Genomic DNA, 22,463 nt, shown 5'->3' with positions numbered 1-22,463 from the left:
ATTGAGAATTTGAGACCATTTGTTATTAATTCTTTAACTATGATTGCTTCCCAGATGAGCAAACTGACTCTGACAATCAGCAGTGCAGTCCTGAACTCGCAGGTCCTGATGTTTATGAAGCTGGTATTGACATTCTATCCAGCAGTTTCTCCAGTAATGTTTCTCACAGGAAAAGGTGGGTGATTCCTGTAGGGTACAATTACAGCCCATTGGACAAGTGGTCACTTTGCATTTCAGAAACTGCAAATATGCAGAATCTATTGCTGAATCGGTGGCTGAAATAAATGTTATCAACTGTTGTGACCTATTTAATCCAGGGTTCAGTTAGTGGGCACAGAAGGGTTGGTTACTTCCCCCTCAATAACATCACCTGATCACTACCCAGCTCATGTGCTGCTGAAACCCACAGCCATGCCTTTGTTACCTCTGTACTTGCCTGTTTGAACATTTTCCTATCCAGCCTGTCAGCATCTTCCCTGCATCAACACAAACATCCAAATACCTGCTGCTCATATCTGGCTTGCACCAAATTCCTTTTACCCACTCCTGTGCTCAATGTTCTGTGTTGTCTCTTAATGTGGAAATGCCTGGATTTTAAAATTCTCATCTTTGTTTTCACATCCCCCCCATGGACTTGGCTCTCCCCCCATGGACTTGGCTCTCCCTCCATGTACTTGACTCTCCCTATCTCTATAATCTCTTCCAGACTAATAACCCTCTGAAATCACTGTCCTTCTCTGGTTCTGGCCTCTTGTACCTTCCTCAATTTAATTTCTCCGCATTTACAGCCAAGTTGACAGTTATCTACCCCAAAGCTTCAAAATATCCACCTCTCTTCCCCTCACTGTTTTAAGGCGCTCCTAAAAACCTATCTTCTTGACGAACCTTTTGGCCACCTGTCTTAAATCTACAAATAAAACCAGAAAGAAATATTTAGCAGGTCAGGCAGCATCTGAGGAGACAGAAGCCAAATTAAGGTTCCAGGTCATCTGATAAAAAGCTTAAAAATAGTAGCTGTTATCAAACCAGGGAGAGCATAAGATATTTTCTTCCAAATAATTATTTTCTTATTTAAGAATACAGGCGTTAAGTATTGAGTTTTCTATTTTATTTAATTTATGAAATCTTGAACCAAAAATATGGATAAATCACACTTACTTAACAAAATATTTTGTACAGATCAAAACCAGTGTCCAAAATACAATCTACTGAAAGCAAAGCTCAACACTATCAGGTAAGAGAACATATTGTAAAGCTGCTGGGTCAATCAATAAGTATTTGACACACACAACTTGTAAATGATTCACTAGAGAATTCTTGGTTCCTCTGAATAACAGATTGCCATTACAATCATTGAGGGACGACAATTAACTGGGGAAAATATCGACCCGATGGTGATAATTGAAGTTGGGGACGAGAAAAAACAAACAACAGTGAAAGAAGGAACGAATTCCCCTTTTTACAATGAGGTAATTGTACCGAATCTCTGATGTCATTAATGCCTGGTGGTTTAGTATGCTGAAGTTATGCTTAGATGTTAGTTTTGAAAGGATCAAAATTCATTTCAAAATTCAGAAAAGTTTCAGTATGGATGTATATGTTCTGGAGAACTGGGCAGTTACCTGTTAGTACCAGTGGAAGGGCTAAGCAGGTAGCTTGCTGAACTCAGGGTTGCACAATGCAGTCTGATTAGTTCTTGCTGGGAACCTCACAGTGTGGATGAGGGAGTGAGCCAGGGAGGCAGAAGTCCAGGCTGGGTTTGCACAGCCTGGAGACCTCTGGGCCCACAGGTGTCAAGAAAGTCGGCTCAGTCATGGGCTGACAGCAGGCAGATTGTGTGTGGCTTTAGGCACATCTAGCTAAGCTTCTACAGATGTATGGCAGAGAGTATTCTGACTGGTTGCATCACTGCCTGGTGTGGAGGCTCCAATGCGCAGGATCAAAAGAGGCTGCAGAGGGTTGTAGACTCAGCCAGCTTGTACAAGAGCCTGAAGACCCACACTCAATGTCTCAGGAACAGCTTCTTCCCCTCAGCCATCAGATTTCTGAACAGTGCACGAACCCATGAACACTACCTTATTATTCCTCTTTTGCACTATTTATTTATTTTTGTAACTTGCAGTAATTTTTATGTTTTTATGTCTTGCACTGTACTGCTGCCACAAATTGACAAATTTCACAACATATGTCAGTGATAATAAACTTGATTCTGATTCTGAAGTTCAAAAATCGCAGTGGCTTTCTGCTGACATCATTGTGTCCCAATTTAAATCATGTCATCAGCTGACCATCTAGTCCAGGCAGCCACTTGAGTCTACTCAAAGGATCCCAGCAAAATGGTGATGACGATATGTTCTTACACTCTATTTTCATTTCACTGCCACCCAGTTTGGACCACATGGTGGCCTGGAAGTTCTTTCCTATGCATAACATCCTATCTGTTCTAAGTATCCTAAATATCCTGTACCAATCAGAGGCACTTTGAGCAATTTGCCCAGAATGGAAGGCGGTGGATTTGCTTCTGAGGATCTTTGCATGTTGACTCAATCTGAGTGTGGGGATTTGTGAGTGGAGAATAGGACGTCTCCCACTGGGATGGATAAAGTGTATCATGCAGGAGCCCCTTGGAAATTCCTGCACCTGATGGCTCCCGACTGATACTGTAAAAGGAAGCTGGCTATCCCTCATGCCCTCACTGTGTCCCCCCACATGCTTTTTGCCAAGAATGAAGTATAAAAAGGAAAGAAGAAAAGCATTCTAAAAAATCTGATGGCAGATGTGATGCAGAACTTAGTTTAACTTTAGAGAAAAAGGTTGTAAAACACACAGACCATTGCAAGCTGTGTTTGGACGTAAATGTAAGTTGCAGTTTTTCTTGCTGTTTGCTGAATTGTTGATTCAACTTTTAAAAATACAAGGTAAAATTTGTCCCTTTTATGTCTTCTACCTTCTGGGAGAAGATACAGGAGCTTGAAAGCCTGGATATCCAGACTTAAGAACAGTTTCTTCCCCACTGCTGTCAGACTTCTGAACCAATCACCTCTTTCACATCCCCTTCCCGGCGGTGCTGCCACATTCTCGGACTCTTAACTCTACCTTTCTCAGTTATTCCGTTATTGTCACTTTAGCATTTCTCTTTGCACTACTTCTGTTTGCACTACAATCTTTGCACCATTCTGCTGCTTTATGCTTGGCAATATGTGCATTGCTATATTTATTATTACTATTTATATTGCTTAGTCTGTGAGCAATTTATGTGAGCAAGGAATTTACTTGCACCCTGGTGTATATGACAATAAACTAATCTGAAACTGAAACTGAGTGTCTAAAGAGATGCAGAAACCTTTACAGGTGATGACATATTTCACTCTGTAGTCAATCCTCTCTCAACTGTCCTAAATATCAATCATCAAAAATTAGATCTTAATTAAATAATTAAAGAAGAAATTTAGACAGCAGCAATGCCCTGTAGAGTTTGTTATGTAAAAAGAAACCCCAAACCTATATCTAACTTGTGTGATGTTATTTCTTGCTTAGTACTGTGACTGCATTTCAGACGTACCTCACTGGCCACAGCGTGCTTTGGGATGTCCTAAGGTTATGACGTGTGCAAAATAAACACAAGCATTTCTTTTTCATTTATTATTAACTATCTTCTTACTTAAGAAGATAGTTAATATTCTTATATTAGAAGATAGTTATATTTCTTACTTAGGGGCGGCACTGTAGCGTAGCGGTTAGCGTGATGCTATTACAACGCCAGCGATTGGGGTTCAATTCCCGTCGCTGTCTGTAAGGAGTTTATATGTTAAATTTTTAAAAAAATTTTTATTTACAGCGTGATAACAGGCCCTTTCGGCCCAACGAGTCCGCGCCACCCATTTTAAACCCCCAAATTAACCTACCCCTACGTCTTTCGAATGTGGGACGAAACCGGAGCACCCGGAGGAAATCCACACAGACACGGGAGAACGTACAAACTCCTTACAGACAGCGACGGGAATCGAACCCCGATCGCTGGCGCTGTAATAGCGTCGCGCTAACTGCTACGCTACCGTGCCGCCTGTGTCTGCATGGGTTTCCGCCGGGTGCTCCGGTTTCCTCCCACATTCTTTAAGAAAAAGACGTACGGGTAGGTTAATTTGGGGTTTAAATGGGCGGCGCTGACTTGTTGGGCCGGAAGGGCCTGTTACCACGCTGTAAATAAAATTTAAAAAAATAAAATAATTAACAAAAAAAAACAAACCACTGGAGGAACTCAGTGGGTCAGGCAGGAGGGAATGGGCAGTCAATGTTTTGGGATACTTTGCCCGTTTTCCACCACAGATGCTGCCTGATCAGTTGTGTTCCTCCAGCAGTTTGTTTTATTTGCTCCAGATTCCAGCATCTGCAGTCTCTTGTACCTCCATCTTTTTAATTAGTTCACACTGTTTATAGCTGGAATGTAACCATCTAAGAAAATATCCCATTTGAACAACTTGCAAATGACTCTGCAATATTGATAGTTAAAAATGAGATTTGAGTTACATTTTTATGAAAAGGAAGATTCAAATAAGAACATTTCTTCCTGAACATAAGTCCATTGAAGCTCCTTGCTCCAGTACTTGATGATACATTAATATCCAGCTACACTCTGATTGCTGCTATCTGTGTTGCTATTGGACTGATCAGTGGACCCGTATAAACCAATGACTTTAATATGTAATTAATCCTCTATTCATTCTCTTTTTGCAGTACTTTGTTTTTGATTACATTGGTCCAGTGGAGATACTGTTTGACAGAATCATTAAACTTTCGGTGAGGAATCACATTATTAAAAGCCTTTTTAAATTGCATTTTCAAGATAATTAAGTTAAGTTTTAATGAATATCTTTAACATTTAGCAAAAGGTTGATCATTCAAAAGTAGAAATATTCTTATTGTCACTTAAACAGAGCATAAGAAATGATAGTGAGTTGGCAGCTCTTCATATATGCTCCTGATTGTTATCTCCATTGAAACCAATGAATATTTTATAACCAGCTGTGAATTCCATTCACCTGTTTTACATTATTCCATAAGGTTGAGGCATATCTCACAGGATCTAAGGAAGGTGAGAAGACCTTTGTGTAATAAAATCAGAAATGCCTTTGCAGGTCCTCCCCAGGTTATGGCAGGTTTCTGTTGCTATGAACTGTTCATAACCTGAACAGTTTGCAAGTCAGAAATGCGGTCGTGAACCCAGTTTCCACATGGCAGAAGATGCGTGCAGCCCTGCAGCAGCTGGCAAATCCATCCCGCTGGTCACCCAAGTGCTCATTCATAGGGATGGGCTGTACATAGGTCAGTCATTTGCAAACTGTGGAGGACCTGTATAGAGAACAGGTTAGAAGGTTATGCTGTTTGTTATACACATTAATGATCCTGATGTGAATGGAGGAAGTAGTAGGCTTGCAGATGAGGAAAAAAAATTGCTGTTTTTTGTTAGTGAGGGGAGTAGGTTTTGGCTCAGAACAATATTGATGAGATGGTAAGATGGACCAAGCAATAGCGGAAGGAATTTAATCCTGAAAGATGTGAGGTGATGGATTTTTAGAGGGCCAGGATATATATAACGAACAGTAGGATGCCAGGAATCACCACACTCCAGGAGGGATGTGATTGCACTGGAGGGGACATGCACTAAGATGTTGCCTGAGATGGAGCATTTCAGACATGAGACTGTTCAGGCTGAATTTGTTTCCTTTGGAGTGGGGGAGGCTGAGGAGAGACCCGATTGATGCATACAAAATTATGAGAGCATATATCGTGTATATAGTGAGAAACATTTCCCCTCAGCAGAGTTGTTTACAACAGATGCTGTGCGTTTAATGTAAGAGACTTATTCAGGATTTGAGAGAGAATATTTTCATCCAGAGGATAGTTGAAATCTGCAATGCACTGCCTAAGGGGGTGGTGGAGGCAGGTACTCTCACGACATTTAATAAGTATTTAGATGAGTGCCTGAAGCATTGGTCAAATGCTGGAAAATGAGAGTAGTGTAGATAGGTACTTGATAGTTGGCATGGACATAGTGGGCTGAATGGCCACCTTCCTCACTGTATGGCTCTGAGATTCTATATTATGGCCACCAGAAGGTTCTCTTTAAATCACTCCACTGCTCTAGACTTGAGTACTGTGTGGTATGAATCGGTAGAGGAAACTCCTGGCAATTTGGACAGCTATTTGGCAAACATGGTGCCAAGGTGCTCAGGCCAAGCACAACTGACCTTTGCTGCAATTAGCAAATGCTTTTGCCTCAAGACTATTGCTCTTTTGGAGGCTCTGCTTCTTCAGGATTTCACCAAATGGCAGTCTAACTCTTGTCAACATACATTTGTGTTTGGTCTGAATTTTGTGTCATGACCAAAGGTGAGAAATTCAGCTGACATTTAGCTTGGTATAGTTTTCATGTTCTCACTGCCAACTCTTTCAAGGTTGAGCTAATGCGACTCAAACCAAGGACTGATTTGGAAATGTTTTGATTTCATGGCCTGGAGTCCAGCACCAATCACTTCTTCCCCCAACCACAAAAAAGAATCTGGAGGAGTCCTGGTGGTGGGGTGGGATGGGGTGAGGTAGTAGTGTGAGATCTCGGCATTAAAATATGCTGACCAGGTCTGATGATGTAATCAGGTTCTGAACAAATGAATTTCTGAAAGGCAAATCTCTTCGGAACTGAATATTTCAGGTCTTCTTGAGGGCCAGAAGTCAATTCTCACAAGGAAGCTTTGAACATCCCTTAGCCCAGAATCCTCCTCTGTCATTCCCTTGACTGCAGGTAGAAAACTCCCTCAGATCACTTCTGCATGCTCACCTGGATGCCCCCTAGATCAAACTCCTGCTCTTGTCAGCTGGCCAGATGATTGAGTTTGGACAGGACATTGGGAACATTTAATATAGTAAGGCATTGCCTTAATCATCAGCATGGGACCTAAACATTATTTACAAGGTAGTTGGTCCTATCTTTATCTAAATATTCATGAGGAAATGTTGAGATTTTCAGTAAATCTTTGCATCCATTTACTGTTTCTCTAAACACTGATGTAATTGTGCAGGTCTGGCATTCCAAACTGATCCGTGGAACGCAGATTGGAGCATTTAAAGTGGATGTTGGAACAGTTTATAATGAGCCAGGTATGTACCATAGTTGTTGGCTCAACATAAAATGTAGTTTTCCATGGGTTGTCTCTTGAGCACACTGAATTACTTAAAATGTTGCAAACATGGATACATTGGATCACACACCTGGAGTAAAGTTGGGCTGGTTCCAGTATTGGGACTATGGTTGGTCCCACCTGATATTTTAATGTCCACTGTGTGGTTTAATCTAGAGCCAGACCCAGGAGAATTTATCACTGTATTGCAGTCAGAATTAATGCAACTAATAAGTTTCTCCATAATGTATTTCATTATTTTACATTTCCTGACGTAATTTTGAAGTACAGTATTTGAAATTAGAAACAATAAATCAGATAATTTTGAATGATATAACCCAGTTTGTGAAGTGTAAATCCACTGCAATATTTGGTGTTCTCCCCAAAAAACATTTTGGGATTTTCTCTGAGGTGCTGTGATCAAAACTCGTCATACATTTTCACCCACTGTCTTACCTTTCTGCAGTTTTAAGCTCTTGGATTCCTTCTAAAATGCTGGATTCTGTGTTGCCATGGAAGAATTTGCCTCCTGTGTCAATACAGTGCAGTTTGATGCTTTAATTCTCTTGATCTGACTCACTTCAGTGGGCTATGATTAACTGAAGAAACAGTAACTCCTGCAATATCTCTCCAGCTAACCTAGGGGAACTTATGAATGAAAAAAAATAGGAAGTTTTGCATTTATCTACATCCTTTTAACGTTTTTCACCTGCTGTTAATTTTGCCTTTGCTATGATTGCTACACAGGCAAACATGGCAGCAATCAGATGAAGGAATGTGTTTTCCTCAATATTACTACTTGAAATTAGCATGATCAATGAGGTAAAATTACCAGCGTAGAAAATGAAGGGACATTGGAAGAAAAGAGCCTTAGTTATTATTCCACCTTAGCCATTGCTAATTTAAAGTTGTGTCTTCCCTCCTGGAGCAAAGCAAAGCTATGAATGGCAGGGAGGAAGAGCCTTGTCCTATCTTTTTCTTTATCAGTCTGGGTCTGTTGTGAGAGAGATGGTGATACAAATAATGAATAATCATTGATTTCTGAGTTCTGTACTCACCCTTGCCTTTTAGAGGAGAACTTCCTTCTTGGTGACCACCGGCTCTGTCAGAGCCTTTACCAGAATTTAAAAACAAACCTTTGGGCTTTTATGGCTCTTAATCTTTCTCTTTTCTTCTGCACAAGGGCTAAGGTTCCCATCACACCACTGTTCAGTTTTGCTTCCTTATCAATAGACACTTTTCTAGTGGCACTGAGGCTCATCCTGTGTACCTGTCCCAGTCTAGAACAGTGGGTAGGGGTCAGCTGATGGCTGGAACTTCTGGCTAATGTTCTCCTGGTGGTGATAAAGCTACCAGGAGAATTTATCTCAATATTATTTAAGAGTCAAAGAGTTATATAGCATTGAAACAAGCCCTTTGGCACACCAAGCATTTGCCAACCATCAAGCACACATTTACACGAATCCTTTTGTTTTCTCTCCACACTCCCATCAGATTTTACCACTCACCTCATTTGCACCCATATTGGGGGCAATTTACAGTGACCAGTTAACCTACCAACCCACATGTCTTTTGGGATGTGGGAGGACATTGGAGCACCCATAGGAAACCCATGTGGTCGCAGGGAGAATGTGCAAACTCCACACAGATGCCACCAGAGATCAGATTGAACCCAGATCACTGGAGCTGTGAGACAGCAGCTCCACTAGCTGTGCCTCTGTGGCTCCCTCGTTAGTTGATATAATTTTGATGGAGCTGATCGCCCTAGGCAGCAAGAGGACAAACTGGCATTGTCTTGAAATGTTCAAAGGATCGCTGGCAAGACCTTCAGATGAAGATATAGTGGATCACATCAGACCTGAACCATGCTGTGGCCCAGAGTCACCACCTGTGGTCCTCACCTGCCTGCACTTGTCTGGGCCTCATTGCAGAGGATTGATCCCTCTGGCTCTCCGTACTCTGTAGTAGGACAGCCTTAGGAGGTGAAGCGCAGTAGACCCACCCTAGAGTGACATTGATAAAATACAAAGCTGAGAGCAACAACCTGCTGGAGGAATCCAGCAGGTCGAGCAGCATCTGTGGGAGGAACGGAATTGTTAACATTTCCGGTTGAAACCCTGCATCAGGACTGAGAGTGGAAAACCCTGCATCAGGACTGAGAGTGGAGAGGCAAGATCCCCAGTACAAAGAAGAGAAGGGGAGAGGTGAGGCAGGAATGCGAGGTGATTGGTGGACTGAGGAGGGGTGTGAGGTGACAGGCAGGTTGTGCCAGGTAGAGGAGGAGAGAAGGGGTGGCATTGGGAGGACAGTGGCAGGTGAATGATAGGTGGATGCAAACAAGGAGAGAAAGGAAAGAGGAAAAAGGAAAAAAAACACTGATGGAGCAAGGTGGGGGGAGGGGAGTGTGAAGATTGGAGACAGCTGCTGGAGGGAGATGGGCAGAAACAAAAAGGGCTGCCAGTGCTGGACCCTGAGAAGTAAATTCCTTTCCCCCCCACTGAGTTCCTCCAGCAGATTGTTGCTCCCTATCCCAGCATCTGCAGTCTCTTGTGTCTCCAAAGCCGAGGGTGGCCTTTTAGCTTTCTTTTAAGGCCTGTAATTAGTTTTAATAGCTTTAAGTGTTTCTGATATTCAGATATTTTAAAACTATTAAAATTGATGTCAGTACTTCAAAAACTAAAAACACATTAAACCACATCGAAATAATTAAAAGCATTAAACTAAAGTCAGATAATATGGGAAAAAATTACTTTACACATTGTCTCCTAAACCACAGCCTGAGAAACCTCACTGAAATCTGTGGATTCTTGGACCCTACATCAGGTCTGACCTAGCAGAAGATCAGAGAGGTGATTCCTCAGTGTGATGGTGGGGAATCCCAACAGGTCTGTGCCTTACCAATAGACTCCACCTGGAATTCAGTGCAGGGTGGAGTGACCAATGTAGTTCCATTTGTTCCTCACTGAGTCTTGGACTAACAGTGGATCCATGCAAGTCTGGGACTATTTTCATTGGAATGGCAATCCCAGTAACAGACAGCCAGTTCACCCTATATAGTTGCTCAGAGTGGAGAAGGAGCATTGGGAATGTATTGATTACTTTGAGTTTGTGTGCTGGGAGTACATAGAAGCCCTGTGTAAATGGCAGAAGGACTGCACCACCTCACAAGCAACACAGCAGGCTCCTCCTTTCCCATCCGTGAAAGTGTCTGCGGGTCCAACACCAGTCACATCAGAACCCACAGGACCAGAGTGGAAGCAAGTCAAATCTGAGGAACTGCCTCAGAGGATGAAAGCTGAGATAGGTAGTGAGCAAGTTATTGCTTAGTTCACAGTGCTTGGATCTGGGAAATTAGGGGGAAAAAGACTAAGTAATATCAATAATTAATTAACAACCTATGATAAACAGAATCATATTTACTGTAACTTGTGTTCATGTGTCTTGACGATCCTTGCTGTGTGGCATTGGGTGTGGTCTGATATGATAAAGTCTGAATGAGACATGGGCAGGTTCAATTAGGGCATCATATCTGTGGGGCCATGAAAACTTCAAGCAATCTGCCCAAGGATCATTATCGAACAATATTTATTTGTTTTTAGCTCTTCTAGCTGGCCTGTGTAATTCCCATCATAAAATTAAGTCATCCACATCCAGAGAACATTCCATAAATCAGATAACGCAAATACCCATGATGACAGATTTACCAGTCCAGGCTTTGCTTTGCTTTGCTTTGCTTTCATCCTGTGGCTTATCTTTTTGTTGAAAAGATGAATTTATATTTCTAATATTGAAAAGGATGTGATTGGACTTTGAAGGATCTTGTCCTACTCAAGCCAAGAAGAGGTAGAGTTTTATCCAGGCTCACTGATGGACCCGGAGTTGTTTAATTCTCAGGATGTGACCAATTGCTCATACCAGCATCATTTTTGAAATGCTTTATCCTGAACTTCTGTTGCTGTGGCGCTGACCAAATTTCAAACTCCCTATCTGTCCAATTATTGATCTTACATGAGCCACCTCAATACCCTGACATCCAAATTCACCATAGCTCCTTTAAAACTTCTTTATACATAACATATGAAGAGTAGTCTTATTCTAAATGCTCCTTCATTTCCTTATGATTGAGAAGGAGGCCATCTGGCCCATCAAATTAATGACAGCTCTCAGAACATTCCCCTCAATCCCATTCCCCCATTTATTTCACTGTAACCTATTTTTTCACACATGCCCTTCAAGTCCCTCCTGATTCTAATGCCACCCACCTACACCAGAGTAATTTACAGCAGCCAACTAATCTATCGACATATCTTTGGGATGTGGGAGGAAAGAGAATGCTACACAGTCACAGGGAGAACATGCAAACTCCACACAGTCAACACTTGAAGTCAGTATAGCAATGAGGAAGCATGTAATTCTGACAGACTCTGACTTCTGACATTCTGACTCGGAGCCAGCTGTGGTTCAGTTGGCTGGCACTCTTGTCTGAATCAGAAGTTTGCAGATTCCGGGGAGAATTGTCTAGGCCGAATCTCCAGGACAATGCTGAGGAACTGCTCTCCTTGAGTTGCTGCCTTTCGGATTCGACACTAAAGCCGCGTCCACCACTTTAAAGGAAAACACAGAAACAACCCTTCGTGTCCTCAACAATATCTCTCAGTCATTGTTTGTAGAATGGTGATGATCACATTGTGGGAACTCGCTGTCACAACTTAGTGGTCTCCTTATAACAATGTAAAGCGCTTTACACATCCTGAGATTGTGAATGCTGCTATATAAATGCAAAGGCCTTTGAGTAGTTATCTATGATTTAAAAATTGCATTTGTGATCTTTCTGGCTTAGCTTTTTCTTGTTATTCTGCAGGGCATCTTTTCAGCAAGAAGTGGGCACCGCTTATCAATCCCAATGATATCAACACTGGGGTGAAGGGTTACCTTCAATGTGACATTTCTGTGACTGGGAAAGGCGATGGGATCCAAGTGCCCCAGAAAACCAGCCAGGCGGCTGAGGAAGAAATTGAAAAGTACAGTGATATCCTTGTCTTTCCTCCTGAGCAAACGGAACAAAAATAACATAGTAATAAGAGAAAATGTTGGGAATTGTGACACAAGAGACTGCAGATGATGGAATCTAGAGCAAAGAACAAACTGCTGGAGGAACTCAGCAGGTCAGGCAGCATCTGGAGAGGGAAATGGATAGTTGACGTTTTGGGTCGAGACCAGTTATCTGGACTCATTGGAAATACTTATTTGGGAATGCAAATGTTGGGAATACTCAGCAGGTCCAGCAGCATCTGTGGAGAGAGAAACAGAATGAATGCTTTGAGTTACTAAGAACTGCAGAGGCTGTACATGTGGAAGCAAGGATAACGAGGAGGGAACAGTATAAAAGTTGTGATAGGTTGGCAGGCTAGAGCGATTAAACAAAAGTGCGATGAAGGGGTAATAGGTGAAGAAAAGAGACAGGAGATGGATTCCAAAGAGCTGTAGGTAGTTACGAAAGGATGGCCAAGAGGAACAGAAGCACTGAAAATCTAAGAATCCATGTTGATCTGACCGATGAAAGGCAGGTTGGCCACCCTGCAGGCGACTGGCAATAGGAGGTTTCTAGTCCCAAGAGCAAGCCTCACCTTGACCACTCCCCCTTGGTCCTGACACAACCCTCCTCCATTCCCCGATCTCCTGACTGAGAGATGAAGTTGTGTTCAGCTTTGAACATTGAAAGTGAAGGCAGAAGACAGAAAAAAGAGTTAGGAAATGGTGGCAAAGCACAGTGAAGAAGACACCTCCTGTAAGGAACGTTTACTGTCATGTTCTCATAGTCACAATGAAACCTTTACATGAAATGTTATCCTATTCTTTTGTTTTTGAATGTGAAACATCTGCTCCACATTCCCAGAACTTTCCATTCAAACCTTTGTGCACTTGCTTGGACTCTACTGTCTCACTCAAGGTGTTTTTTTGAGAGCTTTCAAAGCAGGAATGAACTGTATGTTTACTGTTAGTCCTTTAATATCTTGAAATGTGTACATTTTTAATAGATTGACGACTTGCTTCTTAATGTTAAAATATTGTGCTCGAGTTGATGGTTTAAGTGTGGGTGAAGGAGCAGGTTCCATTTCCAAGTTCCACCTCATCCATGCTGACTGTGATACCTATCTATGCCAGTCCCATTTACCAGCATTAGTCATATATCCCTCTCTGCCTCTTCTTTCCAAGTACCTGTCCAAACGCCTTCTAAACATTATAATTGTATCTGCCTCCACCACCTCCTCTGGCAGCTCGTTCCAGGTGTTCACTGTCCTCTGTGTGGAAAAACTTATCCCTCAAGTTTCCTTTAAATTTCTCCCCTCTCATCTTTAACCTGGGCCCTCTAGTTCTAGACTCCCCCGCCCTGGGAAGAAGACTACCTGTCCTATTTATGTTCCTCATAATTTTATAAACCTCTGTAAGGTCATCCCTCAGTCTCCAAAGTTCCAGTGAGAAAAAATCCAGCCTATCTAATCACTCCTTATAACTGCAGACCTCTGTTCCAGGCAACATCCTGGTGAATCTCTTCTGCACCCTCTCTATTACTACCACATCCTTCGTGTGCTATGGTGACTTCTGATTGAATTTGACAGACTGCACCACTGGGGAGCTCTGCTCCACTCATTGATCATGAACAGCCAAGTGATCAGCTGATATTGTGTTATACTTTGTCCTCCTAGGGGAGTGATAGGGATATTCTCTGGACTCTTTTGAGGTGGGGAGTGGTCTGCTTACCATCTCCATCCCAAACGCAGAGTGAAAAATATCTCCAAGGTTTTCCACGTCCAACATCTGGGATAAAGGCTTTACCCCCTTTTAAAAATACATTTCCTCCCTTGCCCGCCCCTCCCCACCCCCACCCCACACCACCCATCACTGAGACTGATTGATTGCTCCTGGTCACCCCACCAGTGCTTGCACCAAAGTTGCCTACAGATATTGGGCTGGGGATTAAACACCAAAGGTGTAGCAGGGGACCCCATTTGTCAGTGATAGCTGATTTGAATTTGGCCCCTCTCTACATTCTCCATTGGGTTTCAACAATCTGACAAACTTCCATTTGAGAAAAACTAAATACTCTTAGCTATAGCAGCTGTTTGGAAAATCTGTCTCCACGTCAGAGGCCTTGTAACTGGCAAATAGAGAGCCCCTCAGTCCACCAATCAGAGATGGAACTGACCCTCAGTCCCAGAGTTGAAAGGTCACTGTTTCCCTTTCCCCACACCCATTTAATTTCTTTAAACAGCTTTTTGGTGTTGTTGCTGTTAGATTGTTAATGGGAGGGGTAAAAGGGTGCTGAATTTTTATTTACAGTGTAATTTTTGATCTGCAATAGGAATCTTCTCATTCCGGTGGGGCTTCCAACAGACAGGCCGTGGGCACGCTTTTTTGTCAAAATTTACAAAGCTCAGGGACTTCCGAAGATGAACTCGAGCCTTGTGGCAAATGTAACAAAAGCATTCATGGGAGACAAGAAGGATTTTGTGGACCCATATGTCGCGGTCACCTTCTTTGGTCAAAGGGTATTTCGTTTAAAATTATTTCTCTATTTCTTTCCTCTTCATTGTGTCCTTCTGGAACTTCACCTTATTAATGAGTTGAAACCCTTTATTGGGGACAGATGCTACTTTAGTTAATTACTTCTGAATAGAACTGTTGTGGGCAGGACAACAAGTTATGTTGACTTTCATGTTGTAACATTGTACCCCTGTTTGGTTGGTGAAACCTGAGCAGTTAGGCAGTTAAAATGGCTGCAGTGAATGGTATCCTACCAATGGATAGGTTGCAGTTTTTTCTGTTCCTTTGAGTAGGACATCTGGAAACAGCCATTGGAAAACAGCATGGTACTTCTTTATAGTTAAGGGCTCCAGTGATGTAATTCAGGCCAATCTGTAATTTTAACATAAGGCCTACATTGGGAGGACATCACAGTTTAGGAATGTAAAGTGGGAAACCATCAACACTGGAATTTATTACCTGTTCTTAATTGCCATTGAGAAGATACTGGTGACCTTGAACCTCTGCAGTCAGTGTGAATCATGTGAAGGGGACAGCAGGAGGCAAAGCAGTGATTTTGTTGAAAGGTCAATGACTGAACTGCTAACTCTGTTCCTCTCTCCACTGGTGCTGCCTGACCTGCTGAATATTTCTAGCACTTACTGATTAGAAACACATTGCATTCTCCAGGGCACTGTCAAATAAAAGCACAACGATTGACACATACCATTATGTACCAATGATTCTCAGGCTCCAGTTCCCAAAGCTTGACTTTCCTCAAAATAAACTGGACGGCCAATTGCCCTTTACTCAGAGTCACTTAGTATGTTTGCCCATGTATTTCTGGCTATTGCTGGAATTTGCATTCCTCAACACACTTGAGAAATATGTTCTGACAAGCTGTGGTAGAAGATCTTGTGATAGAGGAGGGAATTCATGTGATCATTTCAATAAGATTGCTGAAGAGTTCACACCCAGGCACCTGAGTCAGGCTGATGATAAAGTCTTTGGGGACCCCTGAGTTGTGAATTCCCCTATGGATGTTTCTTCCCTTCACTTTGCTTGTGACAGAGACTCTACTATTCCCTTCTGGTCCCCAGGGTCGAACATCTGTGCAGAAAAGCTGTGCTGAGCCCGTCTGGAATGAACAAATAATTTTCAAAGAAATGTTTCCCCCGCTCTGCCGGCGAGTCAAAATTCAGGTGTGGGATGAGGGAAATGTCAATGATGTTGTCATTGGAACTCATTACATTGACCTGAAGAAAATATCAAATGAACAGGATGGGGATAAAGGTAATAAAAAATTAGTGGCATTTCTCAGCAGAAAAATTGACTTCTAAGAAAACGTATCAATTTTCAACTCTCCTCCTCCTCCTGTTGATGGCACTTTGATCTTTATTAAAATTTTTAGCGACTTGTTCATTTTTTTCTCCCAAACCTACTTGCCTCTCTATTTCATCTGTCCCAACTTATTTTTCTCATTTCACTTTTAAATACATTGCAATTAATTGGCTAATTTACTTTGAGTTGGCTGTTATAGAAAGTTTGGAGAGTTTCTGATCTGTGCTTCAGCTGCGAGGTTCAGTGTCAAGTGCAGCATTCCAGAAAGCCACCCTGGTATTGTTATATAAAGTGTCACTGGGGACCCAGCATACTATTTCCGTTTACCACATCATTGGAGGGATTTTATTACTCTGGAGAGGATATGCAGGAAAAACAAGGTGTGTTCTTGGGTGCATGACACTGTGGTACACTTACTGCACAGTTCCGGTGACCCAAGTTCGATCCTGACCTCTGGCGCTGCCTTTGTGGAGTTTACAAGTTCTGCCTGTGACTGTGTGGGTTTCTGCCTGGTGTTCTGGTTTCCTCCCACATCCCAAAGACATGCTGGTAGATTAATTGGCTACAGTAAGTTGCCTCTAGTGTAGGTGGATGGCAAAAATATTGGAGGGAGTTTATGGGTATATGCGAGAGAATAGGTTACAGGGAAATAAGTGAGGTAATGGGATTGAATTGTTATCTCCTACGCCATAAGAAGAGATGATAAATATGAGTACAGGTCCTCCCTAGCTTATGGATACCTGACTTGTCTATAGCCCATACATACAAAAGAGTGTTTGGGAGACTGATGTGATGGACTTGTTGGCTGCTGCAGGACTGCAGGCATCTTCTCCCATGTGGGAACTTGGATTATGGCAATATGTGAAACGGTTGAGTTAAACACCCTGGTTTAACTACATACTGCCCTTGGTTGGCCTATGTTTTTATTTAACTATATTGCTGTGAGCCTGAATTTCCAACATATGAGCTGTTTGGGTTACAAACAGTTCCCAGAAATGGAACCTTGTTGTAACCTGGGGAGGACCTGTAATAGCGTGGGTTAGAAAACGGGCTTGTTTACTGTGGAAGACAGGAAATTTGAGGAAGAATGTTGGGATTAAGTGGTACTAATGAAATATGTTTAAGCAAGTGTTTCATTGTGATGAAGGATTAAAAGTATAATTGACATTAATCAATTACTTGTGACACATTGGGTGGAACATTTTACCCAAAAGGTATAATGACCCAAAATTTCCACTCAAAAGCTAACAGAACTGTAGGCTTTTACTCCTAACTGAGTGGAAGTTGCTGATTCTTGGAAAGGTAGAGGTCACAACCTCTTGCATTGCTGATTGTTGCCGTCAGTCCGACTTCCCTCTGAAGCAGAATTCCTCTTGGCTCTCTGAGTGGAATCTGGACTTCCATCATATCCCAGCAGTCACTCTGGGGAATCTGGCCATTGGACCGGAGCCAGACTGAACCAGGCACAAATTCAGTGATTCCATCACTTCAATGGAGAGGAACAGCTGTGAGATAAAGAGATATGTTGGGGCTGTTTTCAATTTTTTTGACTTAATTGGAGTAAATGTTGTCTTGAGCTTTTAAGCACTTTAATAATTTAACCATTTTTAATCTACGTATTATGTTTACTTTTTTATGTCTTGAGTGTTTATGAATGCCAGAGATGTTCATCAACTTTTAAACCATTTGAGAGCTTTTACAGCTGGGGTCTGGCTTCATCAGCTGTCAAAGCATTTCTGTGAGTGGGGACCCTGAGATCCTACCATGTGATGTGTTTTATCACCGGAAAGCTCAGGGCCCTGTCAATCACGTTGGAGTTATTCACTTTGAAGTCTGGTCTAGAGGACATGGGGATTGTGAGTACACAAGTAGGATGGTGGGCAGGGAGCTGCTTTTAGTAAATTCTGCCAGATTCAGTGGTGGAATGGAATAGCATTTGAAGCAGACTGTTTAAATATGCCCAAGGAATTGTCCAAGCCGTTCTGGTGTGAGGTTGAGAGGAAGGGTGAGGGTGGTAGAATTCTGTGAAAAGAAGGGGCTGAGATGGGGGGGTTGATCTCTAGAAATGGAATGGGCGTGTGCTTAAACGCTTAACTATCTTTGCATTCATATAAAGTCAAACAAAAAGAAAAGGGTAAATATTAATATGCTCTAGGGATCATACACTAAGTGAGCCGTGATGTAATTATAGTCTCAAGTTTGGGATTTCCATAGGATGGGTTTGATGGGTTTATTAAGTTGTCTGCCAGAAGCAGGAGAGTCTAATTAAAATGAGATGCAGACAGCTGCCTGGATATTGAACCTTCCCTTATTTCCCCTTAACTGTGGAGGAGTATAGTTAAGAAAGAAAAACTCATGGGGGCAGTGGAAGTTGGGGGAATGCTGGTAGTGACGTACAAATAAAACAAAGAACAAGAACACTGAGTAAAATGTTAATATTTTAAAATTTTTAAGGATTTTTGCCAACTTTTGGACCAGCATGGATCAACCTATATGGCTCAACTGGCAATTATACCTTTATGGATGATAATCAGGAGCTCAACGAGGGTTTTCGAGAAGGTGTGTCGTTCAGGGGCCGTCTCCTGATTGAAATTGTGGTGGAGATTCTGTCAGTGGGGGCTGTTGACACCAAATTCTCAAAGACGGCAAAGAATTTGAAGATTGCACCCAAAGAAACAAAATCAGGAAAAGATCACAAGATGGTGTTGCCAGGGGAAGATTCCAAATCATCCAGTTCTTCTGAAAAGACAAACCCTTCTGAAGTTGAAGTGGAACCAGTAGAGCCTTGTACATGGGTTTGTTTTACAATCAATAGTCCTTTCATGTTAATCCAGGGGAAAGGGCGTATCTAGCTGAGAAGGGACGTTTTGGCTTTCTCCCTTTTCCTTAAGGTTTCTTACTATTAACTGTTTTCAAGATTGATTGCAACCTCTAAAATTTTGACAGAATTGTGGGGGGAGAAAAAGTAGGAACGTTAATTTCAGATGCATACCCACTTTAATATAATTCCTTCATAGTTTACTTATAATTGAGGATGCATTAATTTCTTTCTCTGTATCAGAATCAAAATTTTGTGCAGCTCATATACTTTCAATAGTAACAGTGGTCTGATATGAAATATATTTGTAACTGTCAAATATCCTTTACGTGGCAACTTAATAATTTAGATTTGAAGTGTTTCTCTTTACTAGAAACCATAGGTGTATCTCCACATGCAGCACAGGTACAATATTCAGTAATAAATGTCACACTGAATGATTAATTTTCACCAACTTAATCCAAATTGGAAATGGAACTTGTTTCTTTTACCCTTTTTCTTGTAGTTATTTGTTTCCGCAAAAACTGGAAAGAAGGTGCAAACCTATGGCGAAAGAGCACAGGAATGGGACTGATGGGATTGGGTTCCTGGAAGCCAACACCAGTGGCCTGAATGATCTCCCACCTGCTTTCATGATTCTCTGAATACAGGACCGGTTAATATGAATGATGTTTAAAAAGGGCGGGAGAAATTGAGAAAATTGTTTAAAAATATACAAGGGATATGTAGAAAGTAGAGGGTTGTGGTGGAGGGAGTGCATTCAGACTGGAGAGCTGTGACTAGTGGTGTCCCACAAGGATCAGTTCTGGGACGTCTACTTTTCGTGATATTTATTAATGACTTGGATGAGGGGGTAGAAGGGTGGGTTTGCAAGTTTGCAGACGATACAAAGGTCGGTGGTGTTGTGGATAGTGTGGAGGACTGTCGAAGATTGCAGAGGGATATTGATAGGATGCAGACCTGGGCTGAGAAGTGGCAGATGGAGTTCAACCCGGAGAAGTGTGAGGTGGTACACTTTGGAAGGACAAACTCCAAGGTGGAGTACAAAGTCAATGGCAGGATTCTGGGTAGTGTGGAGGAGCAGAGGGATCTGGGGGTTCATATCCACAGATCACTGAAAGTTGCCTCACTGGATAGGGTAGTTAAGAAAGCTTATGGGATGTTAGCTTTCATAAGTTGTGGGATCGAGTTTAAGAGCCGCGAGGTAATGATGCAGCTCTACAAAACTGATTTGACCACACTTGGAGTACTGTGTCCAGTTCTGGTCGCCTCATTATAGGAAGGATAGAAAAGAAAACATAGAAAACCTACAGCACAATTCAGGCCCTTTAGGCTGGAAGTGTTGGAAAGGGTGCAGAGAAGATTTACCAGGATGCTACCTGGATTGGAGAGTATGGATTATGAGGAGAGACTAAGGGAGCGAGGGCTTTACTCTTTGGAGAGAAGGAGGATGAGGGGAGACGTGATAGAGGTGTACAAAATATTAAGAGGAATAGGTAGAGACAGCCAGCGCCTCTTTCCCAGGGCATCAATGCTCAATACAAGAGGACGTGGCTTTAAGGTAATGGGTGGGAAGTTCAAGGGAGATATCAAAGGGAGGTTTTTCACCCAGAGAGTGGTTGGTGCATGGAATGCGCTGCCTGGGGTGGTGGTGGAGGTCAAGTTCAAGAGATTGTTAGATAAGCATATGGAGGAATTTAAAATAGGGGGATATGTGGGAGGAAGGGGTTAGATGGTCTTAGGAGTGGTTTAAAAGTCAGCACAACATGGTGGGCCGAAGGGCCTGTATTGTGCTGTATTGTTCTATGGATGCTTTGAAATCTTCTCATTTAAAACAATGATTTTATGCCCTATGTGAGTGAGTTTGAATAACATAGACATTGAATGTTGAAGCAGGTTTTAACTGGAGGATTATGGCCTGCTGACATGTTAATTCAAAGATGTGACCCTGTCTGGGGTATTGTCATGGGGTCAGAGTTGTTTTATCTTTCCCTCATCATCTCCTGAGTACTTCCCACCCCTTACCCCAACCCCCATTCACTCCGCAGAGGATCTGCACCAATCCCTGGAAATAAGCTGCAAAGGCATAAAGTACTCCATATGTTTAGAGAGGGGGGTTTCATTAAATATCAGTTACTTGAACATAAAAAAAAATTGCCCCTCGGGAGAGAATTTCTAGGCTCATCAATTCAATCTTCCAAATTATTCTTCTCAGAAGTACTGCCAATATTACAAGGCGTTGCTTCACTTCTTTCAGACATTCAGTGACAATGTCAATGCAGGTGTTGTCTTTGTCCTTAACCCTACACCTAATTACCCAAGCTGTAAGCATACTTCATTAACAAGTAATAGCCTAATATTTACAACACTAGTTGAAAGGTTCACAATGGAGGGCAGCCTGCAATGTTATAACTAAAGTTAACAGTTTGGCTGAGTGATTGTTGTGACCATTATAGCTGTGTGATGCTATATTGGTAATGAATAGATTCACATAAAACTCCTCTGTTCAAAATTTATTGAATACTATTTTTGGAGCTGGTTGAGTGTGTGCGTGGGGAGATGGGTTGTGGGACAAAGGTATGGATGGAGATGTTTGGAGAAACCATCCAAGGCTGCTCCTAGTTCCACAGAAAGCTGTTAATAAAATAAATTTACTTTTTGTTGGCTACTGATGAATCCCTATTGTGCCAACTGCAATGTGTGCTTTGTTCACTGGTGACTAATTTTGGAGAGGGATCTTTCAATTGGCCTTAGACCCATCATAAATACATTCATGGTGCTTATAATGGGCCTAAGATCACTCAGGACCTTCAGGTCCTGCTGGAACCTGCCCAGGACACTAGAAAATACTGTTCATTTGGCAGTGGAATCAACAACTGTACAGATTGGTTTTAGGCTTTAACACTACTTAATTCTGTGGTCGTTTTACATCTCAAAAACCAAATTAAATGCATTCCAGCATTTACTTCTTAATATTTCACAATATCTGGATCACACTGTTGATTTTAATCCAAACAAAATAATGTTCTTGGAAAAAACAAAGTTAAATAAATTTTAGAAGGTGATTTGAGTGTTGAATGAATTAGAAAACTATTTTCAATTTTCTCTCAGATGTTGCTTTTTTAGAAAAATTCATAGAAGCATAGATCTTTCTTCTGAAACTGTTTCTATGACTTCTAAGTACAGGTTTCTATGTCCTTTCTCAGATCGACGAAGAAACTGTCCAGGGTTTTCTTCTGTTCGGCACCTTTTTTGAGGCAACGATGATTGACAGGAAACTTGGTGAAAAGCCAATCAGTTTTGAGATATCTTTAGGTAAGGACTCACAGGTCAGGCTTTTCTCATGATCACTTTGATCAGGCAAGCTAGTCAATGATAGCTACATCACTAAACACTAGATCTACAATGAGCAACTCAAGTGTGTGGTGTGGATGTATCTTTATACCAATGGATTGAGATAGCTAATCTATAATATCTCTCCCATTACATCCTACCCTTCAGGGCAAAGCAGCGATGCCAGATACCTGTGCCCCACTGACTTCAGATGCAATAAAAATTGCATAATCCCTCTGCAGCTTGGATGGTCTTGCAGCCACTCCCACTCA

At 41.9% G+C, this 22,463-nt stretch overlaps 1 protein-coding gene across 1 annotated transcript in view; it reads left to right on the top strand.

The window, feature by feature from the left end:
* fer1l6 (fer-1 like family member 6) overlaps positions 1-22,463 on the top strand; it is a 107,101-nt gene that overhangs the window by 531 nt on the left and 84,107 nt on the right. Inside the window, exons 2-12 of the mRNA XM_052023537.1 lie at positions 55-175; positions 1,180-1,234; positions 1,338-1,469; positions 4,735-4,797; positions 7,077-7,155; positions 12,037-12,196; positions 14,539-14,725; positions 15,800-15,992; positions 18,495-18,656; positions 18,774-18,835; positions 22,065-22,173. Coding sequence (XP_051879497.1) covers positions 55-175; positions 1,180-1,234; positions 1,338-1,469; positions 4,735-4,797; positions 7,077-7,155; positions 12,037-12,196; positions 14,539-14,725; positions 15,800-15,992; positions 18,495-18,656; positions 18,774-18,835; positions 22,065-22,173 — 1,323 coding nt within the window. The remainder of the gene's footprint in view (positions 1-54; positions 176-1,179; positions 1,235-1,337; positions 1,470-4,734; positions 4,798-7,076; positions 7,156-12,036; positions 12,197-14,538; positions 14,726-15,799; positions 15,993-18,494; positions 18,657-18,773; positions 18,836-22,064; positions 22,174-22,463) is intronic.

This window comes from Pristis pectinata, chromosome 9 (assembly GCF_009764475.1).
Source record: "Pristis pectinata isolate sPriPec2 chromosome 9, sPriPec2.1.pri, whole genome shotgun sequence".
Classification (NCBI taxonomy): Eukaryota; Metazoa; Chordata; class Chondrichthyes; order Rhinopristiformes; family Pristidae; genus Pristis; species Pristis pectinata.
The sequence above is the reverse complement of the archived record's forward strand: the minus strand, read 5'-3'. Positions and strand labels throughout refer to the sequence as shown.